Below are 17,846 nucleotides of genomic sequence, written 5' to 3'. Positions count from 1 at the left end.
AGATAACTATATTAGTACCCACACCAGCGGACGATATCGTTCTGATTATTATAAGCGTGCCGTATAGTTGTCGCCTGCAGCTTTAAATGCTTGAGCTCTTTAAAGGAGGCTGAATTCTGATTGGCTGCCAATGTTTATCATTCATTAGATGGAAAAAAAAACCGTCCTGAATCGTCCTTGGTGTGAACGCCCTTAACACTCACTTAAAGTGAATTTAAATGTAAAAATAGAGGAAAGAAGCATAAATTTAATATAAACTAAAACTACTAAAAAAAAAAAAACTCTAATCATCATCCAAATACAACAATATGGACAATTGGGAAATAGGTAAGACTGGAGAAACAAGCTTGAAAAATATCCCAAATCAACCAATACTAATAGTAAAACAAAATCTGATATCCATCTAATATGGATTGATAATGTTAAATTTAAAATATGTAATATCAGCCAATAACCAATGTTACAAACAAATTGATATATCTCTAGTATTAACACTGATGCAATCTTTTTAGCTCATATACTTGAAGGCAATTAGATTTAGCGCCACGTAACCGTTGTTACCCAGGAGCCATGACCACAAAACCGTTATAAAATCTAATAGTCCCTCTGTGGACATGCCCTGTTCTTGATTACAAGTTATCCACTGTGGCTCCAGTATTCATTTACACAAAGTCTGAAAGGAAAAGGCAGAGTGGCAATAAAGCAGTTTACAGGACTCATCCACCACCCCACTCTTTAATATGCTAAGTGAATCACAGCTGGGGAAGAGAGCAGTCTACAGCCTGGCCCTCTTCACGTTTACAGCAAATACACACCAGCTGGGCCCAAGAGCGGCCGGGAACCCGGTAGGGAATCAAGTCGATCAACAGCGGTGGGCATCCATGCTGTGTGCTATTGTGATGTGTCAAGTGAATGACCATCTACTGTATAACCTTGAGGGAATCTGAAAACAACCGCTTGTATAATTATAAAAGGATTACGAGAAATCTCAAACTTCACAGACCCCATATTTATTTTATATATAAAAGATTAGTAGAGAAATTAGAGTATCTACTGTATTACTTTGAGGGGATCTGAAAATGACAAGCACTTGTAAATTGAATTCCAATATAAAAGGAGTACAAGAAATCTCAGGCTTCGCAGACCTCAACAAATTTTGTCAGGTGCACATGCCACGCCAAATGGCATCGACACGAGATCCGAATGCAAAACATAATCCTACATTGAAGACATTTACGAACTGTGCAAGCTGTTATCAGGCTTACAGGTCAAGCTTTGGCCTTACTAATCATATTAAGGGAGAACTGATTGGCTAGTATCCAAATTAGCTGAGAAGAGAAGAAGCAGATGACCATCTGGGTCACCCAAAGGAAATGTAAGCCCCTTCCCCCATATTAATTCAACAGAAACCACTACACTAGCTGACCCAGGCAAATAATGACTTGAGTAGAAGGAACAAACACATGGTGCTGTCCAGTGTTTGTCACATCTGAATGCGGCAAATAATTACTTGGGCTGAAGGGAAAAACACAAAATTCAATTGTCTCTACTAGGAACATAAGGCTCTAGCTCATGAAAATCTTTTCCCATTTGATTTTAGTAAAAAACAACAACACCAACATTAATGTGGGTGGAAACCACAGCATGAGTCTTATAGATAAGTGACATCCTAACAGAAGGGCTCAAGCGAAGATCTTCTAATGTGAATACAGTCTACCATAGAGAAACCAGTGTGGTGAGAGACATTAAGTCAACAGGCAGTAATGCTATAGCAGAATGGGCTTCCCAAAGTGCTATCAACACCTAGACGGGACTGTTCAACTGAGATGAAACGGTAACCTCCCCTATCAAGCAGACCTCTCTGGGTGTTAATGCAAATATACCAGTATGCTGATAGGAATGGGTGGTAATTGTATTTTGATAAATCAGAGATCATGCTGTGAGGGACAATTTTGTCTTTAGCACTCACCGTGAGTCAACATGAAGTTGAGGCAGTTAAGCTGTTTGATTTTCTTTCTTAAACCATTATTTTACAATAGGGTTGGGCTTTATGATGGCATAGATATTCTGCTATATTGTATATGAAGTTCCAGAGTAGACAGGTTAGTTGATTATAGTTTGGTTTTGATGCATCACATGAATCCAGTTTAAATGTAGGTCTTTCACATTAGCTGAGTAACAGTGCAACATGAAGCCATATACAACTGATCTGTGGTATGGTTATGTTTCCAAAACAAACAAAAAAAACCCAATAAAAATATTAAATAAATAGGGAAAAAAGAAAGGCACTCAAGTTTCCAAAATAAAAAAATAAAACTGAACCGAATAAAAAAAAAACAAGAAAAAAAAGCAGTTATCAAAATAACACACAAAATATATTAAAAATAAATAAATAAATGAGAAGAGACAGAGGCACGTAAGTAGGCAGTTTTATTTTCATAAAAGAATAATTTATTAAGAATAAAAAAAATTATAATATAAAAAAGTAAATGACCCAAATAAGTTAAAAATAACAAAAACGAACCAAAATATAGCCTTTTTATTATTATTTTGTCACAAAATGTAACTATATTATTGCCCAGCTCTTTATATAAAGTAAGATAGTCAAGTATGCACAACTTTACTTGTTTCCATACACAATACCCACATAGGGCGAGATTTACTATATAGCAAATGTCAACTACTCGATTGACTGTACAGTTCCAGCTCTAATCTGCTAAATGAGACTACGGCATGAAAATATTAAGATATTATAAACATTAACATCATGATTTTCTGTAAAGGTGCTTTGAAACAATGTGTATTGTAAAAAGTGCTATATAAAGAAATTTGGCGATTCAAATAAAAACAAAAAATAAAACAATAAATAAATAAACCAAAGAAAGTTCCAAAAATAAATAAATAGCTGATAAATTTCCCAAAATAAAAACAAGATGCAAAACGAAAATAAAAAGGGAAATAACTGAACTTTACAATGATCATTTAATAAAAGACAAAGACATAGATCAGGGAAACTTTCTCTGACTGAATTTATGTCACCGCTGCAGCTGCTCCATGGGCAACAGCAGAGAGCAGCACCATGGGGGATGGCCTGGATCTTTTAATCCAAATCAAATAACTGCTTCCCCACTGCCAAAAGTCACAGTATCCCTTATTCGGCTCCTTGCTGTGCCAGGAGCAATAGAGGCCGGGGAGGCCGGGGGAGGGAGTAGATTTGGCACACCTATCCCTGGGAATTTGTAATGGATCCATTATAATCAATTCGTTGCTGTATGCAGCACAATGGTAAACAATATTTTAAGGTGGTCCAGTATCCCAGAGTAAGATGACGTGGAAAAAATATGGTGAAAAGTCTGTAAAATATGCAGTGTTAAGTATGCAAGGGCATTGGAAAACAAAACGTAAAGTTTACTATAAAAGGAGGAGGGGTAAAAAACAAAAACAAAGCAGCTTTATTAGGCCTTATTGCTGATATAGTCCTTTGAAAAATACAAATGGCACATAGTTGACAAGAGCCGAAAAGAGAGACAAAAGGCCCAAAGCCAGGGCCTGTAACTGCTTGTCCAAATCCTTGAACATCCTGCAAAGGCCTGAGGCAGAGTTCACATCCATTATCTTTGTCCTGACTGGGTGCTACTACATGAGAAAAGAGATGGCCTTTCACACAAATGGACACAGGTGTGAACATTTCTGTCCACCATGGTCCAATCACAGTTTTATGCCCTTTGGAAATTTGTAAAGGAAGGAACTGAAGGAGGACATCATATCCCAGAAGCTTACCCATCCTCAGTGGCTCTTCTACTAACTTTAAGGCCTGGTTTCACAGACCAGGCTTGGATTAAGCCAGGATTAGGTCATAGTTCAATTTGGAGATCTAAGTAGCTTTTATAAATGGGTCTTAGAAAAAACATTACTGGTGTACATCTTGAGATGTTTTAAGATATGTCAGGGCACGTTTCTTTTAGTTAAAACTGTTTAGACATCTTAGTCTGGGAGTAGTTTTAAGCCTTGTCTGTGGAACCAAGGTCAAGAATTTAAAAACATCATTTTTAAAACATAATTTTATCTATTTGTGCTAAAACCAAAGGATGTTTTGTTTTTCTCTTTTTTTTTGGTTAAAAATGTAAGTTAACTTTCTTTTTAAATAACTTCTTTTGAAAAAGGTGGACTGCATCTATAGTGTTGGGATCAAGTTGTTAGTCCCATTTGACTAAATTAATGAATGTGTTTTGCAGATGTCGACATGATGCAAGAATTGCAAAGTATTATAAACCGTAAATGCAAATATCATTCATGTTCTGAACCCTGAAATATAACCCTGATATTTGCATTTACTGTTTATAATACTTTGCAATTCTTGCATCATGTCTACATCTGCAAAACACATCCATATAAAAGGTAAATTACATAAGATAATAATAATAATAATGATAAGTAGAAGAAATAAATAGAAAATTGCTCTTTTGTCTTTTTTTTAATCAAAAAGAGCTATTTTGTAATATAAACCAAAATGTACTTTTAACCCATATAAACAGTTTTCATCTGACACAAAAACCTTACTTTTAACCCCACTGGGAAACAATTTTAAGCAAAAACACCTATGCCAGTCCGACAAAACTTTTACGAAGGTATGCATTTCTTTAGCACTTCCTAGGTGTGCTTAAAATTCCACATTCTAGTCACACTGATAAATAGATACTATGTTATGATAAAGTCCTAAGCTGCTTTTGGCTAGAACGAACCTCTGGCGAGTTGGGACATGTTTTGAGGGGGGTTGGGGACAAACATTCTATACTTGTTAAGAGGGAAAGGAAATGGACGGACAAATAAGAAAACACACCCTCCCTTCACCATACACCTTTCTGGTTGATTACCATTCCCCCCTCCATTACTTGCTTCTGTTACACTTGGTGAAATGGACTAGAAAAGGTCACAAATCATAGGACGGCTGCGACAAAGACACTCCCTCTATTCTCCCTTTATGCATAGGCCCCTAATGGGAATTCTCACCATTTGAAGAAAAGAAACTCTAATTCCACTTGGAATGTTTCCTCTGGGTGGGGCTGGACAAACTAGACGCAGACACCAGACCCTCACTACACTCACATTCTTGCCTCTGGCCTTTAAAGATTTTTACTATCAAATGCCTCCTATTCAAGGGTTAGAGTTACCACCCTACCAGATACTTCACACTGGAACGGGAAGGGTGAAATGGCACCAAAACACAGCTATAAAACATCCATCTGACAACTCAAATAAACCGTGTTTTATCACGGAATCGGGCTGATATTGTTGAGGGCTAATTGAATCGCCGCTGATCTATCACACAGATGGGCTGCACTTCGAGCTGACGCCAGCGATCACATCATCATAGGACCCAGGAGGGCCGTTCAACTGAAACTTCTCCATCAAGATGGACCGCGAGCGCAGTCAAAGCTACCAGAGTAAGACTGGCAGACCTCGCGAGCGCATTAATGCTCGTAACGCGTTAGAGAAATAAGCTACAACGTGCTAATAATGTACTCCAGATGTACGTGCTAACTTTTAGAGGGAACGTACAAATGTGAGGCCATCAGGTCATTGATAATTTATATGGAAAATGATTCCACTGCGACAGCAATATAATAAGAATTGATTGCAACCGGCTGGGTTATATCGCTAGAATGGGGGTGACATGTTGTCAAGGTGACGCTGACAGTTAAATAATGCAACAGTTCGACAAACAAGATTGTCCCTCGAACCCAAGGACAAATTTCCTGTTGTTCGTTTAGAAACACCCTTGGGGGAAGGGAAAACGTCAAGAGTGTGCAATCTAAAGCACTGCTGTCTTTTTGTTTATCCATACACATCACTTTTACCATAGTAACCCCAAGGAAGACAATGTATCCCAGTCCATGTTGGGTAGCAAAAATGCAATTGGCAGCTTCACAGTAAGACTTGGAGTGAATATTTCGGCCCCTAAAATAATAAACAGGTACTTGGTTAAAAAGATTTTGCTAATTGCTGCCATATATTTCTCCTGACAAACGCAGAATCAAAGTAGTGGGGGTGTTTCTATTGACCCGATGCCTTTGATATGGTCATCATACTCACCAAATGGGAGGCCGTAACTCAAGGCACATGCGCGCTCCGACGTCAACTGAGCCTGATTAAAACTCCATTAATCACCCAAGATTACCATGCCGAGCTCCCTTAAAGGGGCATTGTGTCAGCTACCGCTAAAAACGCTAGGTTTAAAGGGCGCCGAGCTATCTGGACTAGCCTCAGCCATGTGTTCAATGAAAAGTTTAATGGCAACCATTTGACCCCCTCACTGACTTGGAGATGATTTATTGAATTCAACGCTAGTAAACCTGAAAAACAAATCAGCAACAACAAAGCACAGGAAGCAGAAATTACGATAGTAACATCCCCTGAAAAACCTGCAAAGTCCTTCCCCTTGGAGATATTAAACAAAGCTGGCGTGAACTTCCTTTATCTACAAACTGCCAATTAACTCCCCCGTTTGCTAAGATTATGAGTAAACGCTACCGCCAACTTTACACCCGATTACTGCGCTTTTATTAAAGGTGTTTACTGATTGACTAAGGCTTAACCATTTAAGTGTGAAAAGCTTCAAAAAGACAACCCCCCACCCTCATTTAAAAATGCCATTTGTGGCATCTGTTCTCTTTTGTGTAGTCAGTGCCATCAAACCAGTTTCTTCACACCCCCCCCCCCCCCCCCCCCATCCCACCATGCAATCTGATACTGTTACCACGGAGAGCATCATTAAATACTAAAGGACAGAAATAAAGACGAGTGGGACCAAAAAAAAGAGGGTGGGGGTGGGATTGAACCCCTCAAGCTCCAAAACAGGTCTTATTTAATAAGCGTTTTGCTCTTTTTTTGTGTGCATTAAAATTTGACCAAAATACTAATGTCTGGGTCATCTCAAAAACGTATCGATCAAAAAAGAATTTATACTTGATTATTAGAATATATACTTAAAACACATGTAGGATCAACAATTGTTTTTTAGGACAATTAGGCACATTTTACCCCCTAATTCTCATTACCGTAATGCATTTGACATTTCACCATTTCCATTTTTTTATTGGTAATTCTCATTACCACAAATCAGTATTTTTCAAAAAAAGTTTCATTGGCATAAATTAAGGGTGATATAAAAAATATTACCATCATTTTTAAATATTTTAATTCAATATTAAATTTTACAAATATTCAATTATTTACATTACTGTAATGAAAATACAAAAACAAGTTTTCTTTATGCATTACAGTATTTAGAATTTAGGGAGAACTAATGAAATAGTGTAATAATGCAGAAAATCGTAATGGTTGTTAAAAGAGCCTAAATATTATTAAAGAAAAAACAATTATTTCCTGGATGCTAACTTTTGATTTTGGAGTGACCTGGACATTTTCTTGGCAGATTTCTTTGTGAAAACCCCACCCTTAAAAATGCACTATACATGAAGTGACTCTATTAAGCTCATTCACTAAACCCTTCCCTCTTAGTAATGAGGTATAAGTCCAACCATCAGCCTTTTCAGGGCACTGAATCTCCTATTGTTTCCTATACACGTGAACAAGCCTATATTTGAAAAGCAGTATACAAGCCCTCAGACCACTACCCTCTATAAATACATATATAATGACATGGGTGTGATGAAAACATCACAGACCTGCCTGTCAACACACTATCTTCCCAACCATCACCATAGTTTTCCCAACTTGTGCTTGTTGTTACTGATGTAACGCAAATAAAACCGTTTTGAACATGCTTGATGTCAGTAACTGTCAATAAAACCATGTTAGATGTTTAGCGTAAAAACACGGTCATAACATCAAAGATGGCAACACTTACAGAATTAAAATGGATGTACTACTATTAAATGCTGCTTTAGGGATTTCGATATATATACATATATATGAGTTATTCAACGTAGTATAATTAAGAAGGGTAAATGGGCTTTGAGTGAAAGTATGCAAATATCAAGGGCTCAAGAAGCCATGAGAGTGAGCATTTGAAATTAGAGCAATCCATTTTTCCCTGATTGATCGATCACTCAAGCACAGCTGAGCAAACAAAGAGCTCAGACCTGAGGCCACTAAAATGGATGACAGCACTACAGGGAAATGTCTCACTCCATATTAAACCTACCTAGACAGTCTTCTTAAAGACGGCTTCATCCTATCATGATTGACGCGAGTGCTTTAAAAGCATGAAATTGCGTTTACGAAAATGACATCACACAAACATGAAAATGCCAAAGTCGTTTCATGTAGTTCCAAACCTGTATGACTTACTTTCTTCTGTGGAACACAAAAGGATATTTTGAAGAATGTCCAATGTCCAACTTTGGACCCCATTGACTTTCATTGTATGGGCAAAAAGACATTTCTCAAAATACACTCTTATGTGTTTTATCATAGGTTTGGAACAACATGAGGGTGAGTAAATGACATCCAAATTTCTTTTATTTCTGATGAATAATCTCTTTAAATGCACTGTGTCCCAAATGCAATTGTTCACTCTAGAAGATTTAAATCCTGCAAAATCTACACGTGTTACCTGTCAGGGCGGCTCTCCAAAAGCATGCGCATTCTCTAACATTCTCCCTCTTGTATTGCAACTTGACAGCGTGCCTCTCTGGTCACAGGCCAAGACAGCATTACTGCCAAGAGCTTGTTCTCAAGAAACACCAGCGGTAGGGGGAATGACAGAGGAAAGTGAGACGGCAAGAAGTGAGAGAGAATGAAAGCAAAGCGGTCTCCTGTTGGGCCGCCTGCCAGAACGCCACACTTCAGGGATATCCAGGGACAAAAGCCTTATGTCAGGACAGAATTCCCTAAAGACTCGGGCTGAACAAACGGAGAAATTAACTGACAGAGTCGAAGGACCATGTCTGAGGGTACAGCTTGGCTCACAGCAGGACACTATTGACGATAAGGGAAGAGGAAGACAATAGCTTCAGAAAGAAGGAGAATGCAACAAGAAGAGAAAAAAGAGGGACAATTTGTTTGGTACACTTTTGGGAGAATGCATGTTCCTTTTGCGTTCTGGAATTGGAATTGAATCTCTTAATTCTCATTACCATAATGCATTTGATATTTCCTTTTAATATTTCCATCGATGATTCCATTATCGCTTAAATTTTATTAAAATTAGCATAAATTAAGGGCAGTATACCAAAGTACAACCAATTGTTTATAACTTTAGTTAATAACATTATGGCAATAAAAATTCAGAAAATCTAGACTTTTTTTACAACAAACAAACAAAAATGTATTTCTTCTGACATGATTTTGACAGATTTTGTGAAAATCTCCCCTCTAGATTACCCTCAACAGTGTTTTATGAAGTTGTATGCCACTATAATCTTTCACTAAAACCTTACCTCTAAGTAACAACCAAATTCTTTTGTGCATTTTTAGAACACAAATTCCTGATGTGCTCAAGAAAACTTGATTAAATGTCCGATTCAGAGCTTACAACATTGCAGTTGATTTTAGTGGTTTCACAGTTTTTGAACATGTAAAGACTCTTTACAATTCATCTTATGATCTGTTGAATGAAAATATGCTGTATGGCTGCTTTTGTAGGTCAATGGTGATAGAGTGGTAGAGAACACAATGACAAGATAGAAATATAAACGCAAACCTGTTTGAATGAGTCATCGAGGCTCCAATCTCCCAGCCCGTTTGGGGTGTTGAACGATTGTTGGTCGTTGAGGGAGTCTTCGGGTTCATCTTTCACCTTAGTGGTTGGTGACAGGGCACGTTTTTTAGCAGCGGAGGGCGAGGCGGCGTAGACGGCGTACGGATATGGAGGGACTCCAACAGCCGCTTGCTGAAGAGCAAGGCTTTGCCTCCTGAGGAACTCCAACCCTTCGCTTTCCTCTTCTTCACTGCCGTCTTCTCCATCCATCATCATCTCATCATCGTCCTCTTCGTCCCCCTCGGAGCCTCTTCCCCTGTCCATCTCATCAGCGGCGTCCTCCTCGTGTACTAGGTCAGAGCTGGTTTTCATGGGCCCCCTGGCAGCTGGAGGCCCCTGGTCGCCTTTCAGCGCTCTGTCTCTGGAGTTTTTGCTGTAAAAATCAGGGGTTAATGGGGTGCCCTGGGCCCTAGCGGAGGCCATGATGGCTTGCTGTGCAGCCAGCTGTTGGGCGTACAGAATGTGGGCTTCCCTGAATTGTCTCTCCTTGCGCTCCATCTCCAGTTTAGCTTGTTGTTGTCTCTGGAGCTGCTCCATAACTGCCTCCAGTTTGACACCAGCCGCACTTCCGAAAGCCGCCTGGGAAAATGCACTAGCCAGACTGCTGTCTTGAGACAAGCTGGGCTGGATTGTGGACAGAAGAAAATAAGTAAATACATTCACTCTGTACATAAATTCTTTAAGTCAATTTCATGATATGTTGTTTTTTCACCCGGAGGAAAAAAATAAAAATAATTATATATATATATATATATATATATATATATATATATATATATAAACTATACAAAAGATTTCTATTTTAAATAAACGCTGTAATTTTTTGTTCATCAATGAATCCTGAAAAAAGTATCACAGATTGCACAGAAAAATTAAGCAGCACAACTGTTTCCAAAATTGATAATAAATCAGCATATTAGACTGATTTCTGAAGAATCATGTGACACTGAAGTCTGGAGTAATTGCTGATGATAATTCAGCTTTGCATCCCAGAAATAACTTATATTTGAAAGTATATTCAAATAGAAAACCATTATTTTAAATTGTAATAATATTTCACAATATTACTGTTTTTTCTGTATTTTTATCAAATAAATGCAGGCTTGATGAGCATTAGAGGATTCTTTCAAAAACATTAAAAATAGTTATGTTTCCAAACTTTTGACCTGTACTGTAGTTCATAATAAAAATTTCCCTCAAATATATAATAATAAACAACTGAATAACTCACTTTCAAACGTTCAGTCACGTAACACAACTAATTTGTAAACAATCACATTCTACTTTTTTTTGCAACTCCAATTCTTTTAATTCGAATTAACAGTATTTGCTTAATAGAAACGCAGTAAGAGCCGTAAACGGGGAATTCGATTCACAAAAATGGGTAAACAAATAAGCACAAACAACAATAATAATGAATTCAAATTAATGTAATTTAAACGGAACAAATAGGTTTTAAGTAAATCTTCACAACGAACGTGGCCCGGTCAGCCTTCGAAATTTCGAATTAATATTTACAAGAATTTTAATAAGTGTTAACAGTTTTCATGTCACAAAAGGATTAAAGTCGCATTCCGCAGCTCGCCTATCGCCCAGTAGGCCAACCTACCTTTGACCCCCCCCAATACAGGCGATCAGTCTGGATTGTGGAACGACCGGATGTCCGGCTAAAACAGCGTCTCGCTTTACACTTTGTTAAATAATTAATATTTAGCCAAATCCAGTCGAGTTATGCTTTTACTTTATAACTAATTAAAGCATAGTTTGATAAGTGCGCGCAGTTACAGAAGATATTCAGAGCAAAGTCGAATCATGGCTGCCAAAAAGTATGGCGCTCTTCCAAAAACAATTAAGCTATTAAAAGAGAGAACGAACACACGACGCAACAAAGTATCGCGTTCTAATGGAAACAAACAGAGATGTTTTTGACGAATTCGAATACGGCAGCGCGCGAACTGAAACTTTAAAAACAAATAAACAGCACGAGTAGTATCATCAAAAAAAAAATCCTGATATCATGACGTGTACAATGTGGATTTTCGCTACATTTAATAGCTTGATCACTCACAAGAAGGTAATTTAAATCCATGTTGATCCATTGCGACTATGTTAGAAAATCTTAAATGTAGGCTACACATGATACAATATTTAATTCGCTCGAGATCGGCTGATGAAATATTACAGTAGCTTATCAATACATTCAACAGGGCTCTGTGCCAACAGGACGGAACTCACCACTTGCGCTTTGCTGCTACTGGAATTGTCCACCATCACTCTTTTCCTAGATAAACCACTGTGCGTTTTGCTCAGCGCACCGAGTACGTGTGCATCCACCCGGACGTTTAATATCCCCTCTGATCAAACGGTAATAAACCTCTCGGTGTTCGCAGAGGGAGGGGAAAAAACACTCGACACTGGGGCCAGCCAAAGGGGAAACGCCTGACCTCACCTCCCGAACTGCGCGCTCAGGGACTCCCACAGTCCCCTCGACTTTTCCTCCTCCACCCGGAGCCAATCCCCCCGCACATTCACGCATATTTAAATCCCGCCCCACTCGCTCGTGCAACAAGTTACCACGTTCTTACGTTTCCCCTATGCAAGCAGCCAAGTAAAATATTTATAGCACAAAATTTATCATACACTTACATGGCTATTTCATGGATCTAATATTAGGCTGTCATTTTTCATTTTAGACTCGAAATTCTGACCACAGCTTAGCTACGTTTGAGCATACTATTTATTGAAGACCAAATGTAAAAATTCTCCGATGGAAAAAGTACGATAAAAAAAAAGGCTTTTAAGTATAGGCTACACCACAACTATTGATTGTAATTTTGACTTTTTGATATATGATTTAACTTGAAAGCATACCTGCTGCGCCCTCTACTGATTCAAAACTGCTATAACGCTTACTATATGATTATAGTCTATGGTGTCAAAAACATTTTACTATCCACCTTATTTTTAACGTAAGGGCGGGCGCGTTTATGTTTACCTCGAATGTGCGAGGCTTCCGGTATCGGCCGCTTCCTGTTATTTTAGGTACGAATTTTTCGTTACGCTAATTGTTGTTGGAAACTGGTACTTAAAAAAATATATATATTATTTTAAATGTATAATCATATGATATTAATAAACACTGGTTTGAAAAGCAAATTGTTTTACCGTTTACTGCGCTTTGTTATTCGTCTAGTAGTTTACCTATAGCGGTTAATGAATCGGAAGTCTTGCACATTCACCGGAAATAAGTTGCTTTCATTAAATTTAAAAAATCAGTAACATTTAACGACTTGTGGATAGATTTGTCACTTTTGTGATTGATTATAACTATTTAAAGACATAAACAAACAAAACTACATTTAAAGGGATAGTTCACCCAGAAATGAAAATTGTCATTTACTTACCCTCATGTTGTTCCAAACCTGTATGAGTTTCTGTTATGTGGAACATAAAAGATAATATTTTGAAGAATGTTTATAACCAAACAGTTGATGGCCCCATTGACTTTCATAGTATTTTTCCCTTCATACTATGGAAGTAAATGTCACAACTGTTTGGTTACTGACATTCTTTAAAATGTCAGCATAAGAAATTCATACAGGTTTGGAACAACAATTTTAATTTTTGGCCAAACTGTCTCTTTAAGTCAACAGTTAATACAGCAAGTCTGGAGCAAAGTCTGGCATCAGATATAAACACAACAAGATTGAGTAAAGATAAATCTCCCTTTATTAGGTCCATCAATATTTTACAAGCAAAAGAACATAATAAAGGCCAATTAAATATAACACAAACACCATGACACGAGGCAATGACTTCAAGTACAGTGGTCTACTCGGTCCAGACAAGAGCAGCAGTCCTCTGGAAAACTGTAGGTGAAAAGAAAAGATACAGTGGACATGTTCAATCAAATAAGAAAACACCTTGCACTTTACTTAGAGGAACAATACATCATGCATGCTGATACTCACCACAATCGCAGACATCTATGCTTTGTCAATGCCAAGTTCCTCGGGTGTAGGGATACCAAGCTCACTGAGGGTAGGCAACAGCTCTTGGATAACATAGGGGTAGATCTCTTTGTGTGGGCCAGATTTGTCCTGTGTAAAAGAAAAAGTAATGAATACAAGTACAATTTTACTTAAATTTGTAAAAATATTTTTTTGTATTCATTTTCAGAAAAATCACGTTAAACAGCTTCAAGAGATGAAGTGAATAATGTCACGGTGGTGTATTTTGCAGTTGTTCAGAGAGATTGAATGACCTTGACGGCCTCGAGAATGCGGATGGCACTGGCTAAATCGTCGAGCCTCCGACAGGCTTTCAGGGCTGCCTCCAGAATCTTTGGCTCAGGTACCAAGTCGTAACCGATCAAAGTGTTCATTCCTGAAGCGAAAAAAAAAGAAAAGAGGACAGACATTTACTCCACAGACATCAGATGGGTGTCATTCTGTTGACATTGTCTTCCTTACAACTTGCACTTCCTTGTTCCAAAGATTTTATAGGTTAAAGATAAATAGACGGTCGTTAATTTTTTTATACCAACGGATCAAACTAAACCAGCTTTACAGGTTTGTAATCATTAAAAAGAAAAAAAAAACTACAGGCTGTAACAATATAGATCCATTTTTTATGTTTAATTATGGAAACCTACTTGTATAATGGTATAGTATAGTTACAGGGCGATACAGCATCTTTACTATCACTTTTTATCAATTTAACACATCCTTGCTGAATAAAAGTATTAATTTCTTTCAAAAAAGAAAAAGAAATTACTGACCCCAAATGGTAGTGCATAAAAAAGAACAGCATTTATTTAATATTTATCAAAGAATCCTGAAAAAAAGTATCACAGGTTATAAAAAATATTAAGCAGCACAACTGTCTCCAACATTGATAATAAATACAGCATATTATAATGATTTCTGAAGGATCATGTGACACTGAAGTCTGGAGTAATGATGCTGAAAAATACAGCTTTACATCACTGGAATAAATTACATTTGAAAGTATATTCAAACAGAAAACCATTATTTTAAATTGTAATTATATTTCACAATATTACTATTTTTTTTCTGTGTTTTTGATTAAATTTGATTAAATGAGCATAAGAGACTTTTCAAAAACGTCAATGTTTCCAAACCTTAGATTGGTACTGTGAGAGTGTGTGTATAAATATATATATAAATATAAATATATTGGGGAAATTGGGGAGCAAGCATCAAAAACATTTCAGGGACATAACTTGCTACGGAATTCACTTTCTAAAATACGGCAATCATAAAGAGCAGCATTCAAATAAAAGAGGATTTTAGATTGAAAGTAAGGCCATTAAAAAACATTTATGAGAGTAAATCCTTGCTTTACAAGCTCAGCAGTTGAATGCACAGCTGCTGATTCAATGAGGTCAAAACGCCTCAGTCACCCACCTTTCCTCAGCTCCCAAGCATCGATGTCCGGCTTGCTGAAGTAAGTGACCCAGCGGGCATCAAACTCTTCATCAGTCTCCTGTTTGCCATGGGAATAAGAACGAGCAGCTACCGAAGCTGTGGGTAAAAGACCATAGACGATCAGATCGGAAGAGACTTGATACACTAAATAAGTTAGTTAGAGAATGACATCCAAACAATAAAAACATTGCCGTCATGGTCAATGGTGTAGGTGTAAAAGGGCCATTATTCTCATAATAATGCTCTAAATATTTAGTCTATGTATCAATGATTGCGAACAACTCTGAATAGTGGAGTGGAATTTTGCATTCAGGCCTTGTTCAAGCTGGAACTGGTCCAGTTCTAGTTTGACCCATGTTACCTTGTCCGATGGGGAAGTACGATTTAAGCTAAATCTTAACTGTTTGCTAAATAAACTGTCAGGCAATAAATCCAACTGATATTCTAAAAATGAGATGCAAACTAGATGTTGTATGATGTGGTCTATATTCTGATGATACTATACTTGCATCTATTATGATCTAAGGTGTGGGTTCGCAGAGGTCAATGTATTGTAGCTAATTTAAAGTGCAGTTTGCACTGACGCAAGGTGAATGTATTGCGCAACGTTATTCTTCATCTTAAAATGCAAGTCTTGCACGTAGCCATTGACTATATGATTAAACTGCTACAAAGCAAAAAGTATAAACCACACAGCTTGTTTGCTGTGTTTAAAATGCAGTTATCTTTTAGACTTCCTGTTTCAACGATAGCTTAGAGTAATGTGTCAATCTAGGAAGCTTTCGGTTTGAGTGTGGCGTTTCCTCCGCGCGCTGGGCCGAAGCCTCACTCTAGTGGGTCATTACAAGGACACTGTGAGAAAACATCTACAGGACTAAATAAATGACAGGGAAAACACGAATATGAAATAGAAATGCTTTAATAAAAGCGATAAATGAGAGCGTGATAATAACCTCTAAAAGGTATAACCTTTCAAGCAAGGCACCGGCTTCTGTTAGCTCATATGCTAAGCTACGTTCAAGGTGTTTCATTTAACTCTGCCTCTTATTGTAGTTTTTTCTATGAAATATGTCATAAGTAATACGGCAAAATCTGCATTTACCTGTATATTGTGGCCGTGCCCTTGTTAAACTCCGAGCACCGGAGACTGAGACTCGAAGGGCGGCTCTGAACATTGTGCGGATCACCGGGCTCAAGCGCTGCTCGAACTTGAAGAACGATACACGGGTTCGCGCTGCTGAGGCTAGTTCAGATACCCGACCTGCTAACACGCGACTGTCGCGTCACTGCGCATGCGCACATCTTTGGCAATAAAGTAGCGTATGGACTAGTGAGGGGGGTTTGCTAAAGAGGATTATAAAAAAGCATGAAGGACAAAAGATACATTTCTATACTGTGTACAATCACCACGCCAAATATTCTGCATTTATTGCATATATATATAGAAGCAATTTTCATTACATATTTATGATTTAAATGATATTATATGCCGTCATTAGTAATCTATTTTGTGCTATATTATGGCATTATTATCAAATAATACAGCTAAAATACAGCATCAAGCATCTGTGTTACCAAAATAGTTGTTCTCATCACCAGGGGGCAGTATTACATTTCATAAGGTATTGTTAAAACTAAATAAAAACATTATTGTTACATATATATATATATATATATATATATATAGGTCCTTCTCAAAAAATTAGCATATGAATTTTGGGTTTTCATGAGCTGTATGCCAAAATCATCAGTATTAAAACAATAAAAGACCTGAAATATTTCAGTTGGTGTGCAATGAATCTAAAATATATGAAAGTTTAATTTTTATCATTACATTATGGAAAATAATGAACTTTATCACAATATGCTAATTTTTTGAGAAGGACCTGTATATATATATATATATATATATATATATATATATATATATATATATATATATATATATATTTGCAAATGAAACATCTCTTATCTACATTTATTTTAACTTGATGCAGCAAAATAACTAAAATTGAAATAAAATGATGGTCACTGTTCCGTCATTAATGAATAATAACTACACACAATATTAACATTCTAGTAACTATTAGCAAAAGGGATAGTTCATCCAGAAATGAACTAATCATTTACTCACCCTCAAGTTGTTCCAAAGCTGTATGAATTTCGAAAGATGATATTTTGAAGAATATGTGAAACAAACATGTTTGTGGACCCCATTGACTTTCCAAAGTAAAGAAAAAAATACTACGGAAGTCAATGGGGCCCATCAATTGTTTGTTTACCGACATACTTCAAAATATCTTCTTTTGTGTTCAGCAGAAGTGAGAAATTCCGTTATACTTTATTGTGATGGTCCCCTTTAAATATTCTGTTGACTATAAGTAACGCTGCACCTGTCAACTAACTCTCAGAGAATTAGTAGACTGTAGGGTTAGTGTTAGTAAGGGATTAGGGTTAGTTGAATGAGTGGTCATGTACTTGCTGTTGGGGGAGCATCAAAATAAAGTGTTAGAAATTCATACAGGTTTGGAACAACTTGAGGGGTTAGTAAATTATGACAGAATTTTCATTTTTGGGTGAACTACAAGAAACTCTGATGAACGAATTAGTAAGTAATAGCGCCAGTTAAGCTTACATACCTCCCAGAGGATTACTAAGAAGTATATACAGGT

The 17,846-nt window shown here is 37.2% G+C and overlaps 2 protein-coding genes across 3 annotated transcripts in view; both read right to left on the bottom strand.

Moving 5' to 3' along the window:
• Window positions 1-12,423, bottom strand: part of arid3b (AT-rich interactive domain 3B) — a 36,511-nt gene extending 24,088 nt beyond the window's left edge. Inside the window, exons 1-2 of one of the 2 annotated variants that reach the window (XM_077210974.1) lie at window positions 11,960-12,423; window positions 9,668-10,348 (exon numbers count right to left, since the gene is read on the bottom strand). In XM_077210974.1, coding sequence (XP_077067089.1) covers window positions 9,668-10,348; window positions 11,960-11,995 — 717 coding nt within the window. In that variant the 5' untranslated portion in view covers window positions 11,996-12,423. Of the gene's footprint in view, window positions 1-9,667; window positions 10,349-10,955; window positions 11,073-11,959 lie in introns of those variants that run through there. The other variant, XM_077210975.1, reaches the window with a different exon arrangement.
• A 1,012-nt stretch (window positions 12,424-13,435) lies between these two features.
• Window positions 13,436-16,438, bottom strand: cox5aa (cytochrome c oxidase subunit 5Aa). The gene is made up of 5 exons (XM_077210967.1): window positions 16,277-16,438; window positions 15,154-15,270; window positions 13,989-14,110; window positions 13,696-13,824; window positions 13,436-13,593 (listed from the first exon to the last, which is right to left on the bottom strand). The coding sequence occupies exons 1-4, from the start codon at window positions 16,347-16,349 to the stop codon at window positions 13,711-13,713; spliced, it is 426 nt and encodes a 141-aa protein (XP_077067082.1). The 5' UTR covers window positions 16,350-16,438; the 3' UTR covers window positions 13,436-13,593; window positions 13,696-13,710.
• Between the last annotated feature and the right edge of the window lie 1,408 nt (window positions 16,439-17,846).

Source organism: Siphateles boraxobius, unplaced genomic scaffold, assembly GCF_051911475.1.
Source record: "Siphateles boraxobius isolate OS27281-9 unplaced genomic scaffold, OSU_SipBor_1 65, whole genome shotgun sequence".
NCBI lineage: Eukaryota > Metazoa > Chordata > Actinopteri > Cypriniformes > Leuciscidae > Siphateles > Siphateles boraxobius.
Note: the sequence above shows the minus strand (reverse complement) of the source record. Positions and strands in the feature narration are given on the sequence as shown.

Coding starts and splice junctions, on each gene's coding strand:
- cox5aa (XM_077210967.1), bottom strand. CDS start 16,349: ATGTTCAGAGCCGCCCTTCGAGTCTCAGTCTCCGGTGCTCGGAGTTTA. Junction 14,111..15,153: donor TGCTTGGGAGCTGAGGAAAG/GTGGGTGACTGA, acceptor TTTTCGCTTCAG/GAATGAACACTTTGATCGGT. Junction 13,825..13,988: donor GCATTCTCGAGGCCGTCAAG/GTCATTCAATCT, acceptor TCTTTTACACAG/GACAAATCTGGCCCACACAA.